At 38.1% G+C, this 19,686-nt stretch overlaps 1 protein-coding gene across 3 annotated transcripts in view; it reads right to left on the bottom strand.

Annotated features, from left to right (window-relative positions):
- LOC141961979 (opsin-3-like) overlaps positions 1-19,686 on the bottom strand; it is a 100,251-nt gene that overhangs the window by 59,786 nt on the left and 20,779 nt on the right. For all 3 annotated transcript variants that reach the window (XM_074909392.1, XM_074909409.1, XM_074909398.1), the window contains exon 3: positions 8,878-9,203. In XM_074909392.1, coding sequence (XP_074765493.1) covers positions 8,878-9,203 — 326 coding nt within the window. The remainder of the gene's footprint in view (positions 1-8,877; positions 9,204-19,686) is intronic.

Raw genomic sequence — 19,686 nt, 5'->3', positions numbered from 1 at the left:
GTGGAAAATAGCCAAAGCAAACATCCTTGTTAACCCTCTGCTCCACCAGGAAAAAAACAGAACTATATTTTGGACTGCAACTGAAAACTTTGCTATATACATTATGGCTTACATCAGTGAACCAAGGCCCTCTGATTTGACTTTCCATCTGGATAGCGCTGGCTAAGGACTGGCATAAGTACTCTCACACAGCGGCACAGTTAATGTGATATCAAGCATGTGGTATTCACCAGAGAAGGAAGCCCTTTGGCATTGCACATTTGTTCTTTTTTTACTGCAGAGCAGCATCCCTTTGCAGATAACCAGAGTGTTTCTCTGGGGACAATTCCACAGCGCTATGTGTAGGACAATTTATTTTGCTCCAAGCTTTCTGCCAGAGAGTTTGTCTGAGGTCACAAGTTGGTCACCTAAGTGGAGTCAAACTACAGGAAAGAAAGCATGGCTCAGCTCTTGGTGCTGAAATGTAGGTGCACAAAACCACATTCTTTACCTGCAGAACACCCTTCTGTACAGTTAACCTTTCCAGTATTATAACTGGTGAGCAAACAAAAACTCTTATGCTTTTACTTATCAGAAAAATTCTTTATTAAACCACCCCCTGAATTCACCCATCATGAGTGCTCAATATTGATGAACACCATTTGCTGTAAACTGGAAGACTTGTGAGGCCACAGCCTATACTTTACCGACATAATGCATCCAGAGATTAAAGTATCAGATCCTAAATTTCTATTAGCTTGTTATTAAAGATCGTGACAGCCTTATTTCCTCCCTAGTTTATCTAAAGAATGAAAAATGGCATACCCAATGAAATCTTATTTTCTGTCCAGCCATTAACTTGATTTATAATGAATTTGTACAGTGCCTGATTTATGCCAACATTGTATTACTGCTTCTCTGCAAAATGCAAACAATTAACTAATGATTTATGCTTATGCAAGCACAAGGGAAAGAAGATCATAATATTTTCTCATGCCTGTTTCCCTTCCAGTATGCTCAGACCTTAAAAAAATGAAGACTAATCTGGTTGTATGTGCTTCAGCAGTCGGTCAACACTTTTTAATTAGAAATACAGAGAACAACCCTGAATGAACATACCCACCACCCATAAGCTAGACGTGGGTCTGTGCAAGACCTGACAACAGCGGAAGTCTCTAAACACTTTGAAATGTATTTTACATTGGATGGACTCACCATACCTTTACTATCCTAAAAGCTGAGATGCTGAAATGTAGCCTTGCAGCTATACACAAAGAAAAAATGTTAGCTATTATCTCCTTCATTTCTCAGGGTTTCACATTTTTCTCCACTGTTACAGAAAACATTAGATTTAGTGCCCTTGGGACAGACTCCTTCAATAAAAACTGGTATTAATGTAGTGCACAAAACTGAAATCTTTCTACAGTTCAAAGCAGTGAACCCCAAAAATCAATGCTATATTTATACTGTCTTCATGATAGCTACATAGCAATCTTTTCACCTCCTGGGCAAACCCTAATAGTTATGAAAGAGTACAACAATAATTTAGCTCTTTAAAAATTAAGCATGCTCATAAATCTTCCTCTGAGCTAACCAAAGCAACATTTTATTCCAACAGGCTTCCCATTCAAAAAAACCCAACCCCAAACCAATCAGCTAACAGGAATAATCAGTGCTTGCTTCATTGTAACATTCTTGAACAGAAATGTAACAATAGAACTGTCTGAAATGTGGAATGCTGACATCCAAGAATTGCTGATGAAAGTGAAAACAAGTATTTTTAAAGTCTTCATGAAATGAATGCCAAAAATCAGTGTGAAAATGCTACAGATGTTATGCTTGTATTTTATATTATGACCTGGCATTAAACATTAACGACATAGTGGCATAATCATTTAACTATAATTTTTTTGAAAATAATTGAAGATGGGTACTATTTTTTAAAAAAAGAAATGATGGGTACACTGCATCCTCTTTGCAAGATGAAAGTGTTTCCTTGTTTTGATGTTAATATAACAATTTACTTCTTTTAGTCGGACTCACATGTCTGCAGCTGACAAATGTTGTCTACTTCGGGAAAAACCTCCACGGATGTGACTTTCTTTCTCTATTCACTACATAGCGAATGTAGACAAAAAAATTAGACTACACAATTGCTGCAAATGTTTTAAATTCTCACAGATTTCAATACTACATGCTTTCTTCCTGTAGAGTAGGAATAGCAGCAGCATCTTTACACTGCACTGGAAAACCTCTGTACATTCACAGCATTTTCAAACCATCAAAGGAAAAATTTTATGGAAACCTTTTCACTGAAAAAAGGAAGGAGGAGATCTATGTATACAAAAGCCAGCATCATGGTAAAGGAGAAAAGGAAGCAATGGGACTCATGGTCTGTGAAATACAAGAGTGGTTACAGAAATGATCAGAAAAATATTAAACAGAAAAAGAGTTGATATGCTAAGTTTATACTTATGTAAAACCATTTACAGATTGTGACCTGATTTTAAACAAATTATATATTCAACAGAATTAATTAATTTCTCATAAAATGGCAAGAGCAATTATTTTTTGCCTTTTTTTTTTTTTTCAAGGATTCCATTACTTTTTATTAGTAATTCTCAAAATAGCTGTCCCAGACATCACCTCACCTACAGGATTCTGAGAAATTTCATCATGACAGAAGCCTTAAAGAAGACTCGACAATAACCAGATCTTCAAATAACTGATCACTGATACATACTATATGCAGCTCAACGGATTAGTGTTCTTCTTTGAAACAACAAAAATGTCAGCTGCTTTGCTTTTCTACTTGAGAAACAATCTAGACATTCAAAAACATATAGAAATGCCAACTGCTCTCATGATTTAAACCCCATTCTTCTACCAAAAATCCCAAATCAAACAGTAAAACCACATGTCCTGAGCGTTGTTATCACAGAATCAAAAAAATGGCCTGTTACCAGCTTTGTGTTTTAGCTGTGCAGTGGCTTGCACATGCAGAATTTGGCAAAGGTCAAACAACTCTCCAGTAAAGAGATGTTGAATATTGACTGCTGTGTGCCAGCTGAAGGCTGTACAGAAAACTTGGAAATACTAATTTTGATGGGTTTTTTGACAATGCTGGTTATAAGCATTATGGTCATGTTACTTTGTAACAGTTGATAATCCAGCAGACCCCCTTCATCAGTTTGCTAAAATTTATTCCAGTTCTTAGCCTGACATAATTCAATTAAGTTCCCATATCCTCATGATGATGTGACAGAAAACATCTATCCATTCATATGCAAATTGAATCTCTTTTTGCTCGTGAGTTATATGTAATTATTGTATCTTTACAGCAAGGTTTAAAAAAGAAAAGGCAGAGTTATTTATCATTCTTCCTCTATACCACCAGAAGCTAGGAGAGAAGGTGTATGTGAAAACCCAATGGGAAGAAATAAAATTTATGAAAAAGAAATAAAATTTTATGAACAAAAAAAATGGTATGGTGGTCCAATGAATATAGATGACCGTGTGAGCATAGATGCCATTAGGGTCAAACATATGTGAAATTAAGTCAAATCCCAAGTGTACTTAATCACATTTGAAAGAGGTGAGATACAGGAACCAAAGATGTCTCCTCATCTTCACCTGAATTACATTTCTTAGGACTTCTTTGTTTCATTAAATATTCAGAAGTATTTTAAGCTTTGTTTCTAAAAAAACCCTATGGCTATAAATCTGATTTTATTTAGGGATTTTATAAGATAGTTAATGGTAATAATTGCTTTATCAGTTTTCTCAACATAAAACATAACTTCAGCGTCATCAAAGATGAAAGTTTCAGAAAATCAAGTTTCTCTGTAAATGGACTTATGAAGCATATGAAGGAATGATGAAATAATTATTACTTTTCCATTCTACTCATTGTTTTATGTGAAGATAATTTCTTCTCAGTTTAAATCATGGAGCATTCTGCCCTAATGTGTTGTGTTCCTACAAACAATCACTTCCAAATGAGCTGGAGAACTGGAAACAGTCACAGGAGTTATCCTTCTACTTCATAATCCTTTCCTGACTACTTTAATGAACAATGATGCGATAATTGCTTTTACAGATATTTTTAACTGTTTCAAACAGTACAGACATAAAGCAGGATAAAGGAATCAGAAGTCATAAAAATTTACATCTCAGAGTTTCTTTGTGGTCACAGGAGATTTCAAAACCACTACTTGCAATGTTTAAAAAAATATGCTGGAACTGAAATCTCACCACACAGAATTCAAAATTAGTTACTTTAGGTTTATAATCGAGTCACAATTTCACTCTGGGGCATTACTTCTTAAATAAGAGACTGAAGCACCTTTTCTCCACTAAATTTGGTAATTTGAAGTCTGGAGGAGGAGTAAAACAGAGGATCAGGCAGCTCTCTGCAGCATAGCCCTGACTGTCCCCATTCCCCTACAAGGTGACAAGATTCAAGGGATGAGATAAAAAACAGTGATCCGGTTCTCCTATGACACATGGAAGTCAGAAATTTCGTCACACTTTTCAAAATAAATAACAAAAGTTGCTGTAAAGGGAAATAGTCAGGTAATTCCACTACCCGAACCCACATTTTAGGCACTAGTTAAACTGTAGTTTATGAGGAATTAAGCATTAGCAGGTGCACTACAGGGTGGAGAACAAGGCATACTGGTAAGGCCGGCTTCTATCTCATATGGGCTAATCTTAAAATATTAATTGAAATTTTTTTTGTCAAAAAACAAGTCAAAGTAGAACAGACGTAATAATGTGAAAGAATGTAATGAATGTTTTCCATCTCAACTTTTTCCTGGTTGTTCTCAAGTAAAACATTAAAAACCAACACAGTAGTATTATCAGGTCAGGTCATAAATCCATCTACTCCAGAACCCCACGAGTCACTGTGACCACTGGCCCTTTGCCCACTTTCTCACAGTCTGTGGCACCGAGGAAGAATTACATGGTCAGTATTACACTATGTGTTTAAGTCTTCATGCTCTGCTTACAACCCTTTTTATTGTTTTCTGTGTCCTAGCTACATTCCATAAAGAGCTGCTGAGCTTTGTTCAGGCACAGCTTTCGAAGAAAGAAGACTGGCAATGAAATGAGCCAAGGCAAGAGTCTCCACAAAATCCATCTGAAAACTTTTCTTGAAATAATGTTCTGGGATTCTTCTTGTCCTTGAACAGGATTTCTGTCTGCAAGTGGGAGATAATGCAGACTGAAGAGATCTCTTTTAAAAGTTTTACTGATTTTCATTAGGCTGGTTCATACGAGTTCTCTGGGTCCCTCAGTGGAGGATTTTAATCATATTTTGCCTTCTGTGCTACAGTGATCACGATGCTAATCTCTGTAATTCCACATTTGGGAGCCTGCTTTTCAGTGTAAACAACTGACACTGACTTTATAAAGAACGTTTTTCCAGAGGGAATGCAATGGTAGAGTCACAGGGAAGCATCATAAGCCAAAAACTGGGAAAAAAAAATCTAATTACACTAGAAGTAAACCATTCTCCTTCCCTTGTTCTGTATAATGAGCATGAATAAAATACATGTAAATAATTTTTGTGAGGGAGAAACCTTTGCCCCTTTCTACTTACAGGTACCAGACAGTTTTAAGGAAAACTTAAAGAAGAAACTGAATTTCTGTGTCTGCAGGAACAGAAAAACAGGTTTCAAAAAAAACAGGAAACAAGATCAGCATGAGTGAAAATGCGGACTCAGAGGGAAGAAAAGTCTAATAAAATATCTGTGTTTCTCTATGCCTTAAAATCTGATGCATTGCCAAGTTCCTTAACAGCTTCTGAAGCCACAGGGTTTTTTTAGCAGCTCTTCATTTTGAGCGTTATTTTGTCCAGCATCTCTGAAGTGCTCTCACTATTCGGAGCTAGTATTTCCTCCTCCAAGTGAGTTTCACAAGGATGACAACAAATACGATCCACAGAACCAAACTCAACTGTCCAGATAAAGCCATTCTGGAAAAAAAAACATACCTTTAAAGAAAATCAGAAACAATTCCCTTCCTAAGTCTCTTCACACTTGACAAATGGCAAAAGCTCTGAGATAACAGTACAGTCACACTGCAATACTGTTTAATGGCATCCAGAGGTAACATTATTCATACAGGAATGCTATTGACTTGTAATTCCTTGAAAAGATGATTTTTCATAAAACCTGTATTACTGAAATCCTTGTGCCTTTTACCGTTACAGAGATTGCAGATGAATTCATAGGATCTATTAATGCCTCAAACAAAAGAAGGGTACAGCACCTGACTAAATTTAGGGGAAAAAAAGAGAAAAGCATAATTATTGTCCCTGCAAAGAGAAAATGCAGGCACTGCGCCAATTCTTGCATTAACTGTCCCAAATCTATTAAAATATTTCTCCCACCTCAATTAATTTACATTTCAGTATTAATAACGGCATAACTTCTACACTCTTTATCTCAGGATGCAATACCATTAATGCTACAATGCTCTAACATAAAATCTTCTATGTATCTTACAAAAATATGAAATGCATATTTTAGAAATTTTACCAAGCAGCTGAAGCCGAGATAATGCACTTATTATGTCTGCAATACTCCCACATTTCTTCTAATATATTACAGAGAGGGTCACAGAAAGACTTTAATCTATGAGGCCAGAATATTTCAAGATAATTAATTTTTTGCCCACACCAGAAAGTAAAAGCATTACAATTGATGTAGTAACCTCTTAACTTTTTTTTTTTTATTACCCTACCTACTCTTTGTAGTTTTATGTAAGAACTACTATATTTTTGTAAGAACTATACTTTTATTTGCATATTGCTCATCTCTTCCTCCAGTTTGAAACATGGCATGCTTTAGCATTTCATAATCTACCCCGTTTATTACAGAATAATTAGAGGACCTCAAACCAAAGGAAAAAAGTGTGTATTTCAGTGACCGTGTCATGATACGGTGATTGGAAATTTATATAGATGTCACAGGAAATTTATGAAATGTAAAATTTCAGGATTATGGTACTGGAAGCATACATCAGAGAAAGACGAGGACTGATTAGTTTTCTGATTGACATTATTTTTGCTGAAATATAACTTATAAAGGAAATCTTTTACTAACGCCAGGAAAGCATTAGATGTTCTGTGTAAAAATTTAGGGTTTAGCTAGTCAAGACTTCACAAATGCTCAGCAGCTGTTATGACCCTGAGTCATAACAACTTTAGAGAGGAGAAACAATCTAATACTCATTGGATTTCGCAATCATTAGTTCCCTAAGACCTGCCCTCCAACAGGTTATGTAAGATCTGCTTCAATTCTGTTTCACTTCCACCACTTAAAAAATTTCTCAGGGCTCTCTAACCTCAGCATCCCAGAGGCTTCCTGACCACTCTTGAAAGCACATGGAGGACAGAAAATAGAGGATTGTGGAAAATGCTATTCCTTCTCCTATTTTTTCAATCAACCTAGTCTTCCACCCAGTCTACTCAGTCTTCATGACTAAATACAAAATGGATACAGATCGCACATACCTTTGCTATGGTACTTTGTTCCCACAGCATGTTTGCCACAACTTCTTAAGACCCGGGTCTACTACTATTTTTAATATAGTTGAATTTTTAAAAGGTGACTATAATAACACAAGGCTACATTTAGAACTAGAAGCTAAAGCACATGCTACAGAAGCTTCATCCATACAAGTATTTGTATTCTGTGGGTGATGTCTGTGGTCAGGAATGACAGTAAGGGCTGAGAGAAAGAAGAGACAAAAGCTTAAGAAAGTTGTATCTTTTACAAATTAGTAGTAACACATGTTCCAAGATCCTGCCCCTTTCTTTAAGGTTGTGGTAAAGTATACTGCTGCCCAGGGATCAGTTATGATCTGCAACTTCACTGTAATGGTTTATAATCAAGAGAATTTTTTTCCATATTACTCTTGCAGCATTAAGAGGAATACTAATGTGTGATTAATCAAAGGGATTTTACTGGCCCACGCGGCACTCAAGCAAGAAAATATTTCCAGTATGGCCTTCAAGTATTCTGAAATTCTTGACAAATCATGTAAAAGGCAGGACTTTAATTCCTTATGACTAATGAAAAGTAAACTATATCCAATTGAATTCTGTATGAGAGCCCCTATTCGGGGATTTAATGCTTTTTTTATCCCCAATTAACAACTTTAGTTAATTCATGTAAACATTTTAGAGAACACATATACGCTCATTCTTTTCTCATTATTTATTGCTAAACTATTTTGTTACTGTCCCAAGAGTATTCAAACTTCAAAATATCACACCCTCTGGCAGAGTCTTTTGAAACATTCATTATGTAGTAACTGCAGTACCCCTTAAACCAGTCAGAGGAGTGCTGGCATAGTAGCAGTCATAGTAGTAGTGTTTGTAGTACTACTTAAGTAAACTTTTAAATGTGGCCTAGAATTACAAAGAGAAGCTGATCCCTGCAATAACTCTGCAAATTGCAATAGAACTACATCACTGTAGAGTTAGGTCTCCACAGATTAAGAAGCAGAAATTATTAAAATATCATGATCAAAAATGAGGAAGAAATCTTTGCACAGATGTCTTATTTATAGACAGGTAATCATGTGTGTTGGCTTCATTACAAATGCAACTTTCACCCAGATAGGCTGGTTTTCCTAGTATATATATTTACAAACCATAAAGTCAATATCTATATGGATGTTATGTTCTAACTTCTTGGAGCTCTGGAGTATGAAAAAGCTTACTGAAGACCTCCTGTCCCTTCCTCTAAGCTTTCTGTGGTCTTTTCCACTTGGTTCTGCTTTGTTGTTTTGCTCTCTAACATCAGTGCTTCCAAACTCGATAGAAAAGAAATTCAGCATATGACTCAGAGCAGTTTGCACTCTTAGTAGCATACAGCAACTTACCTGTTTAACAGCGTAAAGGAGGCGGCCATAGCAGTACATCATGACCATCACAGGGATGACCAAGCAGAATATGAAGAGACAGATGATATAGGACGTGGACTCAGCTGACTCCGAGGACCAGCGTACTGAACAGCTTGTACCCGCACCTTCTATCCCGTAACTGCTCCAACCGATCAGAGGTGGCACAGTCCAGACCAGGGAATAAATCCATGAACCACCAACAGCCAGCAATGCCTTCCGGTAGTCAGCGCTGCGCTTGTTGCACAGGGTGAGAGTGCTGTAGCGTTCATAGGACAGGACTGCCAGGGAGATCAGGGACACAATGCCTGCAATGAACCAAACCTTTAAAATGTTTACTTTCATTATTTTGTGCAGCATCCATTTTAAACTCCAAGAAATGAGATTCTTTTTCTCACTATTACATATTTGAAGCAACAGTGAAAACTATTTCCTTTATTCTCTATGCTTAAAACCCCACTGGACCTAGCTGCTCTGTCCATCATGTCAGATTTTGTTTAATTTGTGTTTATCTTATAATGGAAGATTTTCATACTTGAGAGCTATTCCTCTTCTAGGCAGGTTTTCAGATTTAGCTGTTTTAGTATTACCCAGGGGAAATCCATTTTCTACAAGAACGAAAAATGTTGAAGGATTCAACTTTTAACATCCATGAACATTTTCAAATATTGCACTGACTTTTATACATGCAGAAGGCTTAATATTCAAGATTGGGAGCCCAAAAACGACAGAACCTTTTGTATTTCTGCCCCATCTGCTAAATATAGCTTCAGTTCTGACAACTTGTATATGGGAACACCAGACAAGCCTTGGCATGAGTGTGATGTGGCAGGTCTTATCTTTATTTACGTATACATCACATAATCAGTCAAAACGTGATTTAGGTTAATACTGAGATCTAGGTGTCAGGGACCAGTTATATCCTCCAGTGAGAGATTTAAAAAATCTGGGTTGTAGGACATTTCTACTCTCTCTTTCAAGGTTTGGGGTCCTGACGCCCTCTACAAATCTTTGTGGATTTGCATGGCAGGTTCTTAGTCATGACTCAGTGGAGGTTTTTAGCTATTTCCTATGGTTTTGTTCTTGCAACTTCCCTTACAGTTCTTGGTGACACAACACTGGATACCACTTCCCAAGACTTATGACCAAAGGAACCTCTTGGAAGAAATTTCCATCTTTTCCCATGGGTTACAAGCCTCCTTTTAGTCCTGTAAGATGAAAAACCTGAATAGACCTATGTCAGTCCAGCTCTTTTCAGGATATTTTTTCTTGATCCTTGCCAGTAGTAACAGCCAACTACACAGAAGCATTGAGAACTAGTCTGCCAAAATTCTCTGGATATGAGTGGCACCTACTTCCAGCAAATCTGTTAACATAAAAGATGATCTTCGGGGGAATCCACAGCTGTAATCCTTTTTTTCCCCTCCATTTAACTATCAGTTTCTCCTAGTGCTCCTTCACAGGCGTGGGATCAAGGTAAGTCAGAAGACTCCCCTGGGGATAGCACTAGTCTATCCCATACCAGGGCAAAACCCCTACACATACCGACACAGGGCACAGCAGGATACCCTCCCCAGGCACAGCATTTTGCTTCTCTTTCCCCCACAATTCAGTCACTTGTTTCCTAGTTAGCTGGATGTGGGCACAGCTATCCCTGCCATCCTGACAACAATTTGTAGTTACTTTGTGCAGAGCTGGGTTTGGCAAAGGACCCAGAGGGAAAGCAAGCACTGGTTGTTGCAATCAGATGCCTTATTTCTCAGGGGAAGAGAAGGCAAAAGGGTGTGAGAAGACAATTTTTGATGAAGAAACCATATTTTTTGCTACAAAAGCCTAATAAATTATTTCCTGTATATTACTGTGAAGTCAGGCCTAAAAAAGTAGATACACTTACAGCTGTAAAATGACACAGCTCCACTAAATTCAACTGAATTATACAGTTTTAAGAGTTTAACTTTAAACCTATTTTAAGGCTAGACTGTTTTAGAGGCAGTGGAGACTTTCTGATCATCCCTCATCCAGCTTGATTTCCTGTGTAACACAGCTCTTGAAAGCCCTTGGCCATAATTCCTGCATTAAACACATATCTCAATACAGAAAAAAAATAGTGGGTTCTGAGTTACAGACTCAGGAACAAAGAATCTACTACTCTCTTCTTGTTTCCAGCCCACACTTACTTATCTTCACTTTCATAGCATTGTCTTTTTCCATGCTTTTATCTGCTTGACTAAAGAGCTTCTTGCTATCAAAAACATTTAGCTCATGTAGGTACAGATGGCAAAAATCCAGATTTCATATCTGAAACTTAGGCCTCAGTAAGATGATATAGATCATTAATACATTTCAGATTAGACCATCATGGACTAACAGAAACAGTCTTGGGAACAAGAAATCTCTCCCCTCCCAGCTGTGTGCTCTACAGAAAGTCTGTGTTATTCTTGCTTTAGCTCTCATGGCAATGGAAGGAACAATGTTTGTATTCTGATGAGATGGCAGGTGAGACGTACTTTTGTTGAGAATATCCAACAGTCCTGTCAGTGCGGTGTTGCCTAGAAAACCCAAATAGGGAATTCAAACTTCCCTAGCTCAGGGCTCTGTGTCCTGTCTGTCTGCTTTAGCCATTGGGCTCTCAGGTTCAGTCTGGCTGCCAGATCTGTCTGCTCGTCCTTGTGCCACTGCCCAGCAGCTTCTCATGGTTTATATTGTCACGATTCACAGCATTTATTTACACTTCACATTTTTGCCTACTGCCTAATACAAGAAAGATGATCAGCTTTTCTCCCTCTGGTATTTATGATGGACAGCTTTATGGATGGGATCTGAAAATAACTGTCCATGAGTCCGGTACTGTTTGCTTTCAGCCAAAGAAGAGTCCTGTCTTTTAACTGGCACAAAATTAATGCTCAGTTACTAAATTAGGACCATGGCAATGTCAGTGAAAAATAAATCAGATATTAGCAATCAGTCAAAGCTACAAAAATTTCCTTTAAATTATAGCAAATCATTTTTCTTCTCAACACAGAAGAAGATTGGAGACTCTTAATTACACACCTTGGCAAGTGTCATTTCATCTTTACTCACCTTTTATTATTGAGTTCCACTGATATGACACAAACTACATTTTTCTCTGGAGGACAAGAACTGTGATATATGGAATCCCAAACCACAAAAGTTCAGAAAAAAACCCAACAAACCCAATATTTATCTTTTTCTATTTGTCACAGTAAGATTTTAAGGTCTGATCTATACCTGAACTATTTAATATCACTGAAATTAGCATCACTGTGCATTGACTTCAAATACTTTCAAGCAACAAATGAAAAAGAGGAAAAGGGGAAGGAATAGTTCATAAGAGATATTAAAAGTTAAAAGAATTCAGTGTGGCTCATGCGGTTAAAATACACTAAATCAGGCTAACTATTTAGAAAAATTACAAATACTTTGAAAGAATAAAACTGGTGCTTTGAAAGACAGAAAATGATGAAATTGAGACATTTAAAAAACCCTAAGCTTTATTTCAACAGATACATTTCATTTGAATTGGCTGCCAATAATGAAAACACCTATTAGCCAGGCAAGGAAGAAAAAAACCAACGGAGGCCATAGCAACCCTCTCTCAGTATACTTAGTATGACCTTGAGCACTGTACACAAAGTAACAAGATGCGCCGGGACCCTCTATGCCCCAACATTGGAGCTCTATCCAACTTTGCTGATGAAAGGGCCTTCACCTTAATACAGAACCCAAGACTAGACAAAACCAGCACAGGGTGCACATCAAGAAATATCTCTGTTCTAATATTGTGGTAGATTAACAGCTCAAATGTATCTGCTAAGATTATCCTCAGCTTTTTCATTTAAAATAGTAACTTTTTTTTCATCTCACTCCTTTATCAGTTCAACAGCTGAATCCTAGGAAGGTGCCACTAGTATGTGATCAATTGTTACAGATACACAGGCCTAATTTGTTGGACTGAAACACCACAATTTCATAACAAAGAAAAAACCAGCTTTTGCATCAGTACTTAGTTTGACATTAGTTGGAAGTAAAAAACAGGGAGCAGGAATTAGTGGATGAGCTTCCAGCAAAAAACTGATGATTGCCTTGCACTTCACATGCTTTTCAGTAGCATCTGGTATGATCTTCTCTGTAATTTTTCCAGGTAACTTTTGACTAACAGGTCTGTAGTCTCCTTGGTCTTCCTCTATGCCCTTGTTGTCATTAGGTAATGTACAATAAAGTTCCTCACTTTTCATTGTGCCTCCTGGTTTTGTATATCAGATTTTTCTTGATGTCATGCACTTAACCATTGTGGCCTGTTATCTGGTATTCAATTTCATGCCCTATCTATTGCGGTCATAGGAATTAGCTTTAAAACAAAAAGCAATTCAATATTTTTAAGTTATGGCTGAGGAAAAGACTTCAATGTAATCTCCATAGTCTTAAGAACCAGAAAACAAATTTTAAAAAATAATGTATGTTATAAAAAGATTAAAATTAATTCTAATTAAAGCTAATCACAATGCATTATGCCAGCATTTCATTCTTATTTTGCAGTAACATTTATGTCTGGGTAGACTGCATATATTAATTTGAAATGAGTAATGTTTTCTAAAATTGCAACAAAATGAAGTTCAGGACTTTTATATCTAAATGGAACTTGCCTCCAACAAATGTTTAGGGCCTCAAGCTGGTACCTAGCCAAATAACCCCACAGGAGTCAATCACAGTAAGAAATGTAATTTGTTCCCCCAACATTTCATGCATATACAGGAACAAAACTGAGATTCTCACTGAACAGTACTGAAAGACAATATAAAAATCTACTGCAGATTGCATTACAGGAACAAATAATCATGCAGAAATTAACCATGGAAATAAGTGACTTTGAGATAAACTGGGTCTGAGGCATGAGCCTTTTCTACACAGCAATTAGTTGCAGTGAGCACAAGAAATCTAATTTCAAGTCATAAACCAAGACAGGCACCCATTTATAGGACCTCATTTTGCAATATTATCTATTATTTACTTTTATGTAAAGTTCTGTACATTTCTTCCTGGCAGAACAGCACAGCATATGGCTCTAAGTGAAGGACACAGCGAATCACTGTTTTGTTCCTGCAAGCCTCAACTAAAAGTGTTACATTTTTTGTATTAGTTTTTGCTGGTTTACACTGCTCACTGATGTGGTAATTGCAAATGGGATGCAACTTGCTGATGGTCTGTAGGTCATGAAAAAACTGAGAATCCCAAAGATTCAGTCTACACTGGGTAAATGTTTTGACAACTAACATGTATATTTGCCCTCTTAAAGCTCCTGAAGATCATTATCCTACATCATGATTAGAGTCCTGGAGCATCACAGTTGCATGATGTAATGTATATTCTGCACCGTATTCTGGTTATCAAGAACTAGGGGCAATGAAAAGAAGCTCCTGAGCTTGAAGGAATGCAATAGGACCTTCTTCAACAAGACAGCAGTGGATTAAAACTAAATGCAATCTGTCACAAAAGGCCAAGATGATTCTATCACACCCAGCCTCCATGCAGGTTGATATTACCCACCTACGGTCATTCTGTCATAGCTTTCATCCTCTCACACTCTCACAGCCACGAACACAAGGGTCTGTGTTCAAGAGGTCTGTGCAGGACATCTTTTGTGAAATGAGGAGAACAAGGGACTCTGGCTATAAATTTGTCAAACCTCTTGTTTGTGGGTACCTCCCTAGCAAAAAAAAAATGGGGTTTGGATAGAGCTTTCATACACTTTAGGTGTCCACTGTCGTTATGAAGTAGTCCATTGCTTATGAATCCTGCCCACGTGAACTTTGGTATGTCTCAGGCAAGGCTGCAGCTCCACATTTTCATTTCCTTGTTGGGAAAGTAAGTCTGTCTGGAACATACTCACCTGAACAGGCACAGTCTCTTTCATGGTGAGCTATCACAGAAAGAAACGGCAGGTGTGACGTGCTGTACACTTGATGCCATGCTCCGCTCAGTGGGGTGCAGGGTCCTCTCACCATGAGTTGTTGTGCTCTGCTCTTGGCACACAGTCCTTTAGGCCTTCCCAAGCCAACATTGTGCTTAGTTTTACTGTTGGGAGAAGCATTCTTCATTACCTTCACAGGCTGTTCTCACTCTTGTATGGTTTCTTCAAGCATTTACATCCCTTTCCCCTCACACATCAGCCGTACTAACCTCAGTAACTGCACAGCAGGTTGCTGCATTTCCTGACGCCACTGCAGCCCATGGCCAGGCCAAACCCAGCTGCCTAGACTGAGCCAGGGTGAGACCCAGATGCGAGTCTGATGTGAGGCAGGGAACCAGAGTCTGCCTGGCTGTGTTGCTGCTGAGACCCAAGGCATGCTGGAGCCAGCTGAGCACCTCTGGGCGTGCATCAGACCTCTACCAGCCACATACACAATGCAGAGGGGAAATCAAGGGCATAGTAAGTGCTGGGTTTCCCACATGCCACCTACAGACCCTATGCTAACCCCAGAGGGACCTGCCAGCAGCAGAGGTTAACCAACAGCCACCACTGCTTAAATGTGTTAAATGTGTTGGTGAAGAAAGACAAAAAGGTATAGTTTTATACATTTACAAGACTCCACACATACACATGTGTATAGGTAATACCTATTCCTATAAGGCAGCTGTAACCTAATATTCTGGTAAGGACATCATGCACCTGGAAGAGGAGCATGAACCAAAAGCTGGTGGGCTGAGACTCACCAAAAGTTATCTTCAGAGGTGCAAAAGGCCTTTTGAAGCCAGGCCACTGTGCAGTGGTGAACAGTGAACTCAGAGAGGCAGCAAGCAAGAAAGCACACAGTGCTATAAGGACATTTGCACGGATGGAAGAAGCATGCTCTGGTCTCCACTTAGAAATGTTGTATTGCTAAATACCTAACATGAGCAGCAGGTAGGGTCCTCAGAAATGTTGTGTGTCCCACCCAACACAGCAACTGTTCCCTTCCCTCTAGTCCCTCAGGTTTTAGCACCTAAATCTGCGCCTCCATTAACTGGAGAAAATGCTAAAATGCTCTGTAGCACTATGAGAAGGAGATAAGATGTAAAATAAAATTTTGTGACGAAATGCACCCAAAGCTGGGATTATCGGGGAATCCTGTGCTGAGGGATTCTTCTGCTGTTTCTTCTGGCTGACATGTTTCATTATGTGTGCCCAAGGACTTAGAGGTAAACACAGAACAACAACAGTAAGAAACAGCCCTGTTCAAATGAAGGCTCTTACTACCTCAATTTTAAGGTTTCAAGTTTAATTCCAAGTTGTGCTACTGAATGGTAGTACATTAACATGTTACTGAGTTATACAAAACTAGTTTGATCAGTGACTCGGTGCTGTTTTCAAGGGAACTACCTTTCCTGAATTTACATAAGAGTATTTCTATTATTCTCTACAGAAATAAAATGCTCCACACATGGAAATGAAACAAACAATTCAAGCAACTTAAAAGACATGACCTTTTCAACATACTTGCACTTCTGTATCTCCTTAGAAGCCTTTCTGAAAGCATATCCTAGTATCATCCCTCGGGGACTATGCATGAAATACAATTTGTAGGTCTAGTATTCACAAGAGAGATTTGGAAGCAGCAAGAGAGGAAAAAAAGCAACAAGCTCTCTTTCTTAGCTTAATATTCAGGCAAAATTTTGTCAGCTCTGGGCCAAAGTGCCTTACCTAACACCTGCCACAACATCAGAGACTTTATGAGAATGCACATAGCGCAATGCATTCTAGCATCAGCTTTGTTTCCATCTTTTATGTACTAGTTAATGTTAATACTAACATGCAAAACTACAGCATTCTGCTTACCTTAAAGTAAAAATATTTCTTCCACAAAATAATTTCTACCATAGTAGCTGCTGCTGTCAGAGACTTCCTTGCAGGTGAGGAAGCAAGAATATTATAATGCTAAAAGCAGAAGCTTTCAAAAGCTGACTCACTGAGCAGAAAGAGGGGAGCATTTCTATGATTTGTTGACCTGGCCACTGACCCTCTCACAGCATATGCACTTTTGTAAAAAAAATCAAAAACTACTGAGGCACAGCATCACAGGGGAAGAAAGAACAAAACTTGTTAATTGTTTAAGAAACCCGAACTTACTCCATTTTGCTTTCTAACTCTGTGTCTTATAACACACACCTCACTCCTGTGGTCAAGATATGGAAAAACATCTCTCATATAGAGTTTCCAGTGAGGTTCTGTAGGTTACATCTCCTCTTCTTCTGTGATACTAGAATGGCCACAAGTGGCGATGAGAATGCTGATCAGTCTGCAAAATCTCAGACAGGCAGCCCAGAATGAAACTCAGGTAAACTAACAGAACACAGTTAAGTTAGTTAACATCCACAGCCGCTGGTGCTAGTGGGAAAGTACTATCAAATAAGCAAATCTGAGAGAGAAACAAATGAGAGATTGTGAGTATGGAATTTCACAAAATCATTTTTATCGAGATGTTTTGGTGGGGTTTCTTTTTCATTTTTTGTGACAAGAAGCACAAATGAATATTCAGAAAGGATGCAACCAGGTCCGGAGAGTGACAGACATATGTGGCTGCTGTTCTTTCCTCACTAGCCCCCAGAATATTATCCACTTTTTCTTTTTCCCTCCCACACAAAAATGAAATACATAGTTCATGGGTCAGAATTCAGCTGTCAACAGATTTTGGCAGAAGACCCCAAACATTTCCAGAGTTAGAAAGAAAGCTCACTGAACCTAGGAGACTTTCCAGACTTAAAATGAATAGACTCAAAATGAGCACTGGCTTTGGTGGACAACCTACCAGCTAGCCTGACTTGATTGAACTTTACAGATTAGTATCTACACTTCAGCAAATAAACAAGTCAAATCTTTTTAAGATATAGCAAAGTCACAATGTGAATATAACAACTCCTGATAAGTTCAGTGCAAATATAAATGACATGAACTGCAGAGGGTTGCATGGATGCCTCAGTAACTGACAGAAGCAGTTTCCAAAACACTATTGGCTATATTTATATATGCCTGATAAATATTCAGATATTAAAACATAGAATAAACAGTCAAAGCAGTCAAATATTCTTGCATTTGGTGACCTTTGTTCGAGTTGAATGCTCCCATGTGTTAGTGATCAGATCACCATTTCCATCTGATTTTTAAGGCATTAAAAGCACTTCTACTGATTTGAAATTGAGAAAAAAATATTTCCCATAATCATTTGTTACACAACATTTGTTACACATTAGCAATTACAACCAGTTTTTTAATGCTGGCAGTCTCGACTTTCAAAATCCAGGCTACTTCAAATTTCAACAATTCACTCGGAATAGAAATAAATAAACCAATTGTTATTTATCAAATGTCTGCAATTATTTGTTTTCTTTTTATTAGATGACTTGTAGTCATGAGTCAGTTAGAGAAGACAATCATTCCTTTCCCTAAAGAATCCTCTGACTGCTTAACTCTAATGGGAGTCACAGTTTAGCTCTGTGCTTGAAAGAAATCACTGCAAAATCACTGCTGCATCCAAGCCTTCTGGGACAAATCTGACAGCAAGCGTTACCAATCCTGTTCAGTAAATTTTTCCTGCTCTTTTCTCAACAGTCATTTCTCTGTTTCCGCCTTTGTACAACATATCCTTCCTTTTGGGTTTGGTGATATCTTCAATACAGACAGTATTTATTACTTCTAATAGTAAAGAATTAACTTTCTTTCTTTCTTTCTTTCTTTCTTTCTTTCTTTCTTTCTTTCTTTCTTTCTTTCTTTCTTTCTTTCTTTCTTTCTTTCTTTCTTTCTCCTTTGCTAAATTTTTAAATGTGTATACATTGTGCTTTAAGTGTGGTCTTCTTAGCTGTATCTTGTGACTTAATGTGCATCACTGAGTAGTACTATGCTTTTCTGCTATGATATTAATATATCTATCCATCAACCAACCAACCAACCAACTACTTCTAGTGGCATAAATATAGCAAAGAATTCCCTTTTGCATCTTGATACCAGTACAATATAAAAAAACCCCGAATATTAATTTCAGTCTCACTTTCCATATGTTAGGGAGGATCCCTCCGCAATCTGGAACCCAGGCTAGCACTTGCAAATTCAGCTTCCTAAATTGGCTGCATCCATATATCAGTGTGTTTATCCATCCGCCTTAGGGAATCAGAAATAATGTCAGCACTAGATGGAGCTGCGTACAGCAACATCTCAGGGAGAAATCTCCGGGGCTTGTGTGCATGTGGATGTACAGTGCTGGCGTAGCAGGATAATGCTCTCAGGGTGGCCAGGTTCAGGGCAGCATCCCCATGTCCATGCACACAGTGTCCTGCAGGACCCCATCTATTGCCAAGACTGCTTCTTTGCTTCCCAAACAGGGGGAGATCCCCAGGACCTTCCCTCATGCTGAGCATCTGCACAGTTGTAACAGGTAGCATGTAGTCTCAGGGTTTTTCTACATAGGGGATATAACACCAAGCTAAGAGGTGAAATTACAGTTGTATTATCATCTGCCAGCTACAGAGCTGAACTTCCACCAGAGCATATCAAGCTAACTTCCCTCCTATGAGCCTCTGCTTTTTCATTGAATGCAACTGCTCATTTTTAATAATAAAGGTATATTTCTAGAGATTTGATCCTGCTTTTTTCAGCAGTTACCATTGCTAGAGATGGAATACGTTGCAAATATTTACTCTTCTGAGTCAAGTTTCAGTCATAAGGTCTAGTGGTCAAATTGTTTTTTATAGTAACTAGCTATTGTCGGGTCAATAGCGAGTCATATCTGATAATATAAATGC

This window comes from Athene noctua, chromosome 1 (assembly GCF_965140245.1).
Source record: "Athene noctua chromosome 1, bAthNoc1.hap1.1, whole genome shotgun sequence".
NCBI lineage: Eukaryota > Metazoa > Chordata > Aves > Strigiformes > Strigidae > Athene > Athene noctua.
The sequence above is the reverse complement of the archived record's forward strand: the minus strand, read 5'-3'. Positions and strand labels throughout refer to the sequence as shown.